The 10,952-nt window shown below is 49.0% G+C and overlaps 1 protein-coding gene across 1 annotated transcript in view; it reads left to right on the forward strand.

The window, feature by feature from the left end:
* The window catches only part of RBM6 (RNA binding motif protein 6), an 89,274-nt gene extending 85,003 nt beyond the window's left edge, over positions 1-4,271 (forward strand). The window contains exons 20-21 of the mRNA XM_090284777.1: positions 3,207-3,336; positions 4,048-4,271. Coding sequence (XP_090140903.1) covers positions 3,207-3,336; positions 4,048-4,173 — 256 coding nt within the window. The 3' untranslated portion in view covers positions 4,174-4,271. The remainder of the gene's footprint in view (positions 1-3,206; positions 3,337-4,047) is intronic.
* Positions 4,272-10,952: the final 6,681 nt, after the last annotated feature.

The following is a 10,952-nucleotide window of genomic DNA, read 5'->3' on the forward strand; positions in this document are numbered from 1 at the left end:
AGGGTTACCCCACCCTCTCGACCACCTCTCTGTACACAGGGCGTGCGTGTGCTTGCATGGAAGACTGGCTGGCTGCCTAGCTGCTCAAAGCCGTTGCTGTGGTGGCCATGGTCAGGGGCCCTCTCTCTCCTAACCAGTCATGGGCCTAGTAAGCGTTGTCACACTGGGGAACCTTCGCCGTTACACAGAGAGGCTGAGTAAGTGGTTGGCTGCTGATAGATACACAAGATCTCTAGCTGCCTGTGCTGGTTTCCGGGTCGATAGTCTCCAGGTCATGAGCCCAGAGTTAATACAGAATTCGTGGATAACCCACTGTGTGCAGATGCTGTGCTAAGTGCAGGGAATGCTCAGGCGGACAGGACAGATAGGATTCTCAGCTGTCTTGAGCGCAGAGCAAAGAAGGCTCCGGTGAGGCTGTGCCTTGGGACAGACAGGAATGCAGTGGGGACGCGGAGGGCACCTCAGTTGGAGGGACCTGCGTACACCATGGATGAAAGAGAGAGGGGTTGGGTGCCTTCAGGGAGTTCTAAGCTCGATGGCGCTGCATTCTAGAGACATGTGGTTGAGTGACAGGATACGAGACTGGCCCAGCGGACAAGGCCACTTTTAAGAAGTTCATGCCCCTTGAACGCCATGCTAAGACTGTCTTAGGGCAGCATGGGGTTGTAAAATGATTGTAAACTAGGTGTTGGTCTAGTTAGACTTGGACAGACCTCCGTGTTAGTAAGTGAAAGAGAGGGAAGCCAGGGTAGCCAGTATAACGCCTGCGGGGACGAGGGAGGTGATGTGGAGACAGGCCCTGAGGAGGCCGGTAGGGCTGGGCTCTGGCATCTCACCTCTCTTGCTCACAGCCCACAAATACGGGGTTATTTTTGGATCATGATTTAGTAACTGTGTGTGTGTGTGTGTGTAACTGAAAAAGAAATCTTCATGAAAAATACTTTATTGTGTGTAATAAATAAACTGATATTTTATTCTAGTCTATTCTATTTGCATTTTAAGAAGCGTTAAGGAGGGATCACTTAATCAGTGTAGCATCCCGTTGGGTCACCCTCTGCAATTGAAACTGTAGCAGAACCCCTGGGCTGCTCCGATTGAAACAGAACCCATGGGCTGTTTAGTTAGGAGCCTGATTGCCCGCCGCCAGAATTATAACTCTCAATACCAGAGTTTGGTGAAAAGAAAAAGAATTGTTTATTTACACATAGTCCTGCCTCCCCCTCCCAGACCTGGCCAGTCTTAGGAAAGTCAGAAACACCGTTTCCCTACTTCCCAGGCACAGTTCAGCTTTACCAGTAGCTGCCAATCACTCAGTTCTGATTGGGGAGGTCCTTTCTGTGCTGTGGTGCCCTCCAGCTCTCAATGCAGGACCGCCTGGATTCTCAGCCTCCTTGTAAACTGCCTTCTTCCTGCAAACCGCATGGATCTCCTCTCCTTCTCAAAGCAGCCTGGCAAGAGCCTCTTCTTAAAGCCGCCTGGAGACCCCTTCTCCACACCACATGGAGGGAGCCCACCAGAGTGAGAGCCAGAGAGTGAGGGCGTGAGGGCCAGAGAGAGAGAGCCTGAGAGAGAGCCTCCTAGAGCCAGAGCCAGCCCAAAATGTCCGCAGCTCCTCTCTCTCCCTCATTGCCTCCTCTCTCCCCCTGCGTCCTCTCACGCAGTGGGTGTTGCAAACAGTTCTGACCATTCACAGAACCCTCCGTAGGCTCTGTCTGCTTCTTCCGTACCCGCCCACAGTCCAAGACCCCTCCCAAACCTGAGCCTTGGAAGTGAAGCGGATCTTTGCAACAATGTATCCAGCCACTAGCTCCAGGCCTGCAAGGGTATCCTGAAAGCTGCTTCCTGCTCCCTATCTCCCGGCCGCAAACTCTGGGGTTTGTTTTTGGACTCCCCTGTTTCTGTAACAGAACGACATCGGACAAGGACAGAGGTGCAGGGGTCAGCCAGGAGGAGGAAGGACACCTTCACCCTAAGTCAGTTGCTCTTGGTGTGGAGGAGACGCTCCTGCACTCCCCGTGCCTCTCACACCACGTTCTGCTGGCTCTCCTCCTCCTCCGTCTTCCTTCCTGCTCATCCCTGTCCTGGGTGGTTCCAGGTTTCCTCCAGGACTCTGCTCCCGGTGCCTCACCCTCTTGGCCTGCACTGTCCCACGTAGCCAAAGCCTTGGCCAGCCCCAACGGACTAGCCGGGCCTGCGGCGCCGTCCTAAATCATTTCTGTTCTCTGAGCTCCAAACCCCTACTTCCATGTACCTCCTGGGAGCGTCCTCCTGGACACTCTCAGGCCCCTCGCGCTGAACAATGACTCAGCACTGCATTCCATCCTACGTCCTACTCAGTGCGGCCCTGCTGACCCTGCTGCAGCCCCGTTCCAGAGGGACAGCGTCGCTGCCGCGTGGCCTGCCTAATCTGACGGGTCTTCCCCTCGATCTCCCCTGTCGTTAGTGGCCGCTTCCCTGATTAAGCCGGGCCCCCTTTCTTGCTCACCTCCAAACCAGACTCCTTGATCTCAGCCTCTGCTCTTCAGTCTTCAGTCCATTCTCTACCCTGCCACCAAAATGACCTTTGTACACAGAACCTCCTAAAATTCTTCTTTTTGTGGAGGCAGACCTTGCCTAGAGGGAGGCCTGGGTCTCAGGGAGTTTCTTTGCCTGAAGGATGAAGCCCAGAGTCGTGATTTAGCGTGATGTTCAGGTATCTTTGGTCTGGCCCAGGCAGCCATTGGGAGTTCCGACCGCCCCTCTGCGGGAGCGACTGCGCGCTCACTGCTGCTTGCTGTGCCCTCCCTCCTGCCCGCCCTGTCTTTCCTGGCTCCCAGGGTCCTCACGTGTCAGGCCCGATCCAGCCGCACCCTCTTGCCGGAACCCCTGTCATTTTCAGTGATGCCCTCTGCAGTTTGTGCTCCCTGCGCTGTCTGTGTTTCAGCCGCAGGGGCTGCTGCCGCCCTGCCAGCGCCTGAGCCCCTCGGTGCGCTGTAGGCATCTGTTGGCAGAACGTCCTTCTCACGGCCTCCCCTGTGAACTGGGTCAGGCCTTGGACACCTCTGTGTCCCCAGGATGCAGCCCGTTGCATGGACAACAGACACTCAGATACCACTTCACACACCTAAGAGGAGGCAAATCTGAGTCATGAGGACAAGTTTTCATTAGGTTCACAAGCAGGTCACTTGGAAAGTGATGCTGTCTAAGTCTGTCTGCTTCTTTCACAGCGATCAGAAGCCTGTTGGTAAGGAAGGCGTTGACAGCAGCAGCAGAGGAGGCTGCGTCCAGCAGGCTGCGGGCTGGCGGAAGGGGGCAGGCCTTGGGTACAGTCATCCTGGACTGGCTTCGTCAGAGGAGGTGAGATGGTTTCCATCTCGTTGGGCTGGCATGAACCTGGGATGTCCTTAACTTCCTCCCACTCTGTGGCCCAGACCTGGGTCTCTCTGCCGTTTAACTGGGCCTTTGCCACTGCTGGCGAGGGGTGTGGGAGCTGAGCAGCCCCTCGGTCTTGATTACTGGGTTGTAGCTAGGCGTGCTCGCCCTTTGCAGTCTGGTGGGCGGTGGGCAGGGGGAGAGCAGTCGGAATGGGGTTCATCTTATTCTTACACGGGGTCAGAGGTGAGGCGTTGTGGGGATTAGGCAGCCAAGACCGAAGAATCATCTGGTGAAAAGATCCAGGGAACTAGCAATAAAAGGTACAAAGGCATCTCCGAGAGGGATTGTCTCAGAAATGCCTAAAATTTGGCTAAAAATCTGATGGAGCATGCAGTTAGTCCAGGTTCCCAGGAGGCGCTTTGCCCCTTAGATTTCAGGAAAAGGGAAAGAAGGCGCTCCGAGGAAACAGGCCTGTTTGTGTTGACTTAGTCCCCCCCTGGAATCGCCCACCGTAGCCTGGCTTCTCCTGCCGCCGGTGTCGGGCTCTCCGCCTGCACTCACGGCGCCGCCTCCTTGCTCGTCTTGGGGTTTGTTTCCTATAAACAGCTAAAAAAGTTTCCTCCGTCCAGCTCCTTGCCGGTTCAGGGATGCTTGTAGTCAAAGACGAGCCCGGTGTTTGCCCTTCTTTTACAGACTGAAGGCCGGATGAGGGGGTCCGGTGCGGGGGGTCCAGGAAGAACCAGCAAGAGACAGTCCAACGAGACTTACCGAGACGCTGTGCGCCGAGTCATGTTCGCGCGGTACAAGGAGCTTGACTAGGACACGCCTCCTCCTTGTCTTGTCTGTCTGTCTCTCCTTTTGTTTTGTTACTGTTCTTGCTGCTAGAACTTTTTTAAATAAACTTTTTTTCAATGTGATCCTTTGGAGTTGAGTTTTTCTCCTCTGTAGATGGCGGAACGGGGCTAATGCCGGACAGGAGAGAGCCTTGAGGTGGGCCCGTTTGAGGTGGCGTGGAACGGAGAGAGCTGTACTGAGCCCCGAAGCGCCGCCTGCTGTCAGTGCGCGTGACCGTGCCCTTCAGCCTGTGTGAATACTGTTACACTTTGAAAATTATTTTCCTGATCGAATTGAGGAATAGCATGTCATCATTGTTTCTCCTTTGCTAACTGCCTAAGCTAAACTACTTCCGTGTTCGGTTTACTACTCTAATTAATGACCTCTGAAAGCCCTCTTCCCACGTCCCCATTGTTGGGCCAGTGGGCGGTTGTGACAGCTCAGGGCTTCACACGTTGTGACCACCACAGGTCCGCAGGGTAAGAATTACACTCCTGCAGCCAGTGCCCAGCCTTTTTTCTGCCCTACACGGCTAACACTCTCCGGAGAGGTGTCTCCCCTTTCAAATCTTTCCTAATTTCCCCACCATAGCTCTCATACCATTTCTTTTCAATGTTTTGCAGTTGAGAGACTGTGTCCTGTGAACCTAATTTAAACTTAAAGGTAATCCCTTAAGATAGCCTGCTGTAGTGGTAAGAACTGCACTGTTCAGATGTCACAGAGAAGAATATTCCTTAGGAGGAGAACTGCAGGTTTAGCAGAACATCTGGATGCCATGAGGCAGGAGTCAGTGAGCTTTTCTGCCACGAGGCAGAGAGCCAGTATTTAGGCTCAGCCCTGTTGTAATGAGAAGCAGCCCCAGGCAATAACGCACAAACAAAATGACTATGGCTGTGTTCCAATAAAACTTTATTTATAAAAACGGGTTGCATGCGAAAAGTGGCCCATAGGTTTGTGGTTTGCCTACCTGCCATCTAAGGGCAGAACCAGCATAAAGCAGTACCAAGAAGGGCTCTGTGAAGAGAAGGTGGGGACGGGCATTTTGGAGGGGGTGGGCAGTGAGGAGTGAGAGGTGGAAGGGGAAGGAGAAGTGGGCGCACACCAAGGAGGAAACGTTTCCAGCAGCTGTCCAGGTAGAACCCTTTTCTTCCACTCTTCCGTAAGTGTTTTGCCCCTCCAGAAGGGAAAAAAACCCCAGGGGCATGTTGCCTTAGGGACTGGGAGCCTCAGGATCGGGGCCTCACTACCACTGATGCCAGCATTCCAGAAGATGGCCCATTCAAGCCTTGCAGCCCCAGACAGATGCGCTCCAGAGCCCATCTGGTCTAGCGTGTAGCCTGCAGCTCCATCTGTGGCGCATCTCAGTACTTCCTGTCTGACCTTCACTGAGTAGGTCTCAAAACACTTTGGAAGCTGGTCCAGGTTTGTCCTGAGCTGACCAGACCAGGTTTTCCTTCTAACTCTGTCATCCTGCTGGGCCTAGAGTGAGCTGTAGAACCAACCCCTCGAATGCTTCCCTGTTGAAGACCTCTGGAGGCTGCTTAGTTAACCCACGTTACTGGCTGCCCAGCAGAAGCACCAAGTTATTCAATGTGGCCATTCTATGAAGGTTTGGAGAGCCTATCTTGCTTGTCACTGGGCTCCTATAGCAAGACCAGTGTTGGCTGGCTAGGGAACTCAGGCAACTGGGGAAGGGATGAACACAGAGCAATGACCCACGTGATAAGAGCCGGAGGCAGAAGCACAGCAGGCTGCTGTCAGACGGTCTGACCTGGACTCGAGGGTCACCTCCCCGGAAGACCTGGGTCCTCGGAGCCTAGTTTGGGCCATGGCCTAGTTTTATTTTGCTACTTTAATGGAGATTTTGCTGTTGGAAATAAGGTCTAAAGTAATACATTTTAAAAGCAATACTTTGCGTACTGACGAAAGTAGGAATGGGAGTGAAAAATGTGTCCCCCTGTGGTGTCCCTGGGAAGTTCCCTGAGGCCTTGATCGGAACGCCAGCTGCACGGGGGCAGGGACCCTGGGTCCAGGTCCTGACACAGCAGGCACTCAGCAGAGGAGGGAATAATGTGAGCTCGTAGGTCTGTGAGAAATACTGGTTGAGTTCAATGTTAATGACAACTTTCAGTTCATCAAAGCCCATCTTGACAAAAGAAATTATTTTAGTTTCTTGGTATAAGTCAGTGTTCTCATAAAAATCCTTTTTTACTTGATATTCTAGAGCCATAGTTGCAGCCTGGGACACAAACACATGAACTAGTTTTTTCTTTTGCCAAGTGGAACATTAAGGGGAGTGGGGGAGGCTAAGATTATGATTTCATTAAGAGAACTTGTTTTTTTACATCAAAAGAGTAGGAAAGGTGACCTTAGGGACTATCCTTAATTCTGTATTGAACACAACTCACTCTGTTGTCATTGTTTTCCTTAGTTGGGAATTTAAATTTTTCTAGGCCCACATCAGCTGCCAGACAGGTCTTTGGGGGCACAGCTTGGAACTCAGCAAGACAATGTCCACAGAAGAGGTCAGCAACCAGAGAATATGGAAGATGGCACTTCCCTCTGGTGGACTCCATCTTTTTTTCTAGGCCGCTTCTTCAAGTTTCAGAATGATTTTGTACCATTTGCGAACAGCCATATAGCTTTTATGGCTGGTAAGGAGCCCAGCCCAGCAACACCTCAGAGGTGCTTAGAAATGCTTGTTGAACAGCTTTGGGAACAAGGCAGTCAACTGCTAGTGGCCTGTAAGTCATGCAGGTTCTGGATCCTTGGCTTCTTTATCATCCATTGCAGCGTAGCAATGACCGCATCTATATTTAACTGTTAAGTTCCACTAAACAAATATTAGTGTGTCCCTGGCTGGTGTGGCTCAGTGGATTGAGCACCAGCCTGCAACCGAAGGTCACTGGTTCGATTCCGGGTCGGGCACAGGCTGGGGTTGCAGGCCAGGTCTCCAGTTGGGGGCGTGCAATGGATGTGTCTCTCGCACATTGATCTGTTTCTCTCCCTCTCTTTCTCTCCTTCCCCTCTCTCTAAAAGTAAATAAAATGTGTCTTCTGTGGATCACATACACTTACCTTTTCTGATGATAAAAGTTTGACATATACTCATATATGTACTTCCCCCATGAGTTGAAATATACACTCATATATATCACACATACATATAAAAAGGTAGAAATGTATGTATGTAGATAGTGCTACAGTCTAAATGTTTGTATGTCCACCCCCCCCCAAATTTATATATTGAAGTCCTACCCCCGAAGGTGATGGTATTAGTAGGTGAGGCCTTTGGGAAGTGATTAGTTCATGAGGATGGAGTTGTCATAAATAGGATTAGTGCTCTTTTTTTATTAAAAGAGATTCCCACAGAGTTCCATAGACCCTTCCACCGTTTGAGGGTACAATTAGAAATCTGCAGTTGGCAAGTGGCCCCTCACCAAACCATGCTGGCACCTTGATGTTGGACTTCCTGCCTCCAAAACTGAGAAAGAAATCTTTCTTGTTTATAAGCTACCAAGTCTGTGGTATCTCATTGTAGCCCGAATGGACTTCATACAATCATACATGCATATGTACCTACGTACGCACATGGGGAGAGGACAGGGGGAGAGAGAACAGCAGTTAGTTACTCATTCCAAAATCCAGATATTTCTACCTTTCCCTATTGTCATGTTTAAATTACCCAAAAGATTTTCACTGTCACTTAATGTCCTTGATGTAGAAGGAGAAGCCTTAGTAAGAACCTCCTTTTCCCGGGGATAATATTTTTTAGTGTATTTGAAGGTTCTGGTTTAGAATCTCCCTGACATCCTTCCGCTTATTTTTGAAAGATTTCTTCTCCACAAGAGAGTGAGTGGTATGGTGCCGTTGTCCGTAACGGAACTGATACCTTCCTCTGCCTTGTCATGGTCTAATTTTAAATTTGTGTATGTGACCTGAAAACTGAGTTCCACTAAAAATACCTTTATCCATAATGCCAGGGAGCAAGTTGTAACTGGATGCACAGAAATAACCACCACTTCACTGGCCAGAGTCCAAAACATTTCTGTGATCACCCAAGGATCCCTACTGCTTTCTGCCACAAACGTTAGACTTTTAGCTTAGGTAGTAGATTCATTTGCTGTTCAGCAGATGTTTACTATGTGCATACCATGTGCCAGACACTGGTGGAAGAACTGAGGATATAGTAGTGTGGAGAGGAGAACCAATAAAATGGCATTGGTCCAATCAAGATAGCATAAAGTATATAAAACAAAGTGGAGTCACTCATGTCAACTGAAATGGCTGTCAGCCATGACACTGCTTCAGGAGGGAAACTAAGAGCACACACACCTGGCAAAGAGACACACCTAAGATATCTGCACACATGGTCAGAGCAGCTGTGTCTGCAGAGCAGGACCACCCATAGGCTCCTGGGGAAATTCTACACTTGCCATCAGGAGTGCCAAGATATTTATCAAAAGACCCAGAAGGGTGGCGTATGCCATTTTCCAGGTATAACTGAGGCAGGCTCCAGGCCACTGCTGAGAGAGTGGAGCTCCACACACCAGCATGCTGCTCCACACCATGCTGATCGCCCTTGGCATCGGCTGCGGGAGGCTCTGCCCTGCTGCCCACCTGGCTCCAGATATCATTCCTTGCAAGACGCTGACATCAACTCCACCCTCTGTGCTGTCTCCCGGGCCTGCAGACTGAGACTCTGGGACTCAGTTTCGTCATCCCCCGCTGATTGCTGTGTGTGTGTGTTATAATTCTCTTAGAATGTTAGAATGTTAGCAGGATATTAATGTATGTTGATGTTCTACTTTGAGTGAACCTGCATCCCACAAAAGCTGAGTGAATAGCATAGTTACTGTGTGTGACTCTTGTCTATTCCTTGGTGCTGGGCTACTCAGCAAGCAGCTAGCCAAGCAGTTGCCCAGTTGACTTAATAGGAAAGACTATCATGAACATACACTCGTGACAAGTAATGAACTAAACAGACTGAAGTCCCAGCCGTTTTGGAGTTTACATTCTAGTGGTCGAGGGCATGGACTCTTGACATCAAACTTCCTAGTTCCTATCCCAGTTCCACCACTATTAGCTCTCTGTGACCTACTGTCTCTGTAAAATGAAGGCTTTGACTAGGTGGGCAGCAGTTGCCACTAGAAGTGGTCAGATCCTAGAAATATTTTCAAGGTAAAATCAGAAGGATTTGCTGACAGGTTGAGTGTGAGAAAAAAGTCATTAATTACTCCAAGGTTTTTGTCCTAACTGGAAGCTGGGAACTTCCATTTATGAACTGCAGCAGGTCGTGGAGACAAGATTGGGTTTTGGCTGTGTTAACTTTGAGATACTTACTACTAGACATCAAGTTCTAACTGTTAAATTAACCTTGAAAATGACTTTCCTGAGCCCTTTCCTTAGACTAGAGAATATCAATGGATGATATTGGGTTGGCCAAAAAGTTCATTTAGCCCTGGCTGGTGTAGCTCAGTGGATTGAATGCCGACCTGCAAACCAAAGAGTCACTGGTTCGATTCCAAGTCAGGACACATACCTGGGTCGCGAGCCAAGTCCCCAGTTGGGGGTGCGCAAGAGGCAGCCACACATTGCTGTTTCTCTCCCTCTCTTTCTGCCTCCCTTCCCCTCTCTCTAAAAATAAATAAATAAAATTTTTAAAAAAAAGTAGTGTCGACAAATCTTAAAAAAAAAAAAAAAGGTTTCGTCTTTTTTCCCGTACGATGGCTCTAGTAGTGTTTAGTTGTCTTTAACTTCATTCCAAACAATTTTGTTAGAATGTGTTGTGACAGCTGACATATCAGCGTGCATTAAAAAAATACAGGAGAGGGGCGGAGGGAGAAAATAAATAAATAAATAAATAAATAAATAAATAAATAAAATACTTACCAAAATTGGTGGATTTTTGTGCAGCCATTTTAATAACGAAGATGGAAGAAAATACGCAACATTTTCAGCATATTATCCTTTATTATTTCAAGAAAGGTAAAAACGCAACTGAAACACCCGCACAAAAAGACTTGTGCAGTATATAAAGAAGGTGCTGTAACTGATGGAACATGTCAAAAGTGGTTTGCAAAGTTTCTTGGTACTATTGACATTTTGGCCAAATAATTCTTTGCTGTGGAGCTGCCTTATGCATTGGAAGATGTTTAGCAGCACCCCTGGCCTCTACCCACTAGAAGCCAATAGCAGGAGATAGCTGACATACTCAAAATATCCAAATGAGTAAAGTTACTGGTGAAAATGAAAAATGTGTCTTTTATTTTATGGAAAAAGCTAAACGGACTTTTTGGCCAACCCAATACTTTGAAGACCTGCTTTCAAGAATTCTCCTGATTTCCATAAACCTCAATTTCCTCACCTGCAAATTGTATTTAATCACCATTACACAGGTTATGAAGATGAAAATAGATATTTGTAAAGTATCTAGCCCAATGATCTTAGCGTCCATGAAATGCAACATAGGATCAACTAGCATTTAATCCTAAAGCCAGATTAAACGCATCTGTAACAAAGGCAAAAAATTACTACACCTAATAAAAGTAAAAGCTCTAACCCGGGTCTGCAAAACACAGCTTGGCAACGGCCACCGTTTTAAAGAAGAGGAAATATACAGGAAATTAACACTGGGCATTAAGTAATTGACAGGATGCCCTAGCGACCACACTTCCCAGCAGCCCTCGCGCAGGCAGGCGCTTTCGTGGATTGGACGTCTTCCCCGGGGGGGGGGGGGGCGTGAGAGGGGTGGGGTCGGGCGCG

Source organism: Furipterus horrens, unplaced genomic scaffold, assembly GCF_987537825.1.
Source record: "Furipterus horrens unplaced genomic scaffold, mFurHor1.1.pri manual_scaffold_7, whole genome shotgun sequence".
NCBI lineage: Eukaryota > Metazoa > Chordata > Mammalia > Chiroptera > Furipteridae > Furipterus > Furipterus horrens.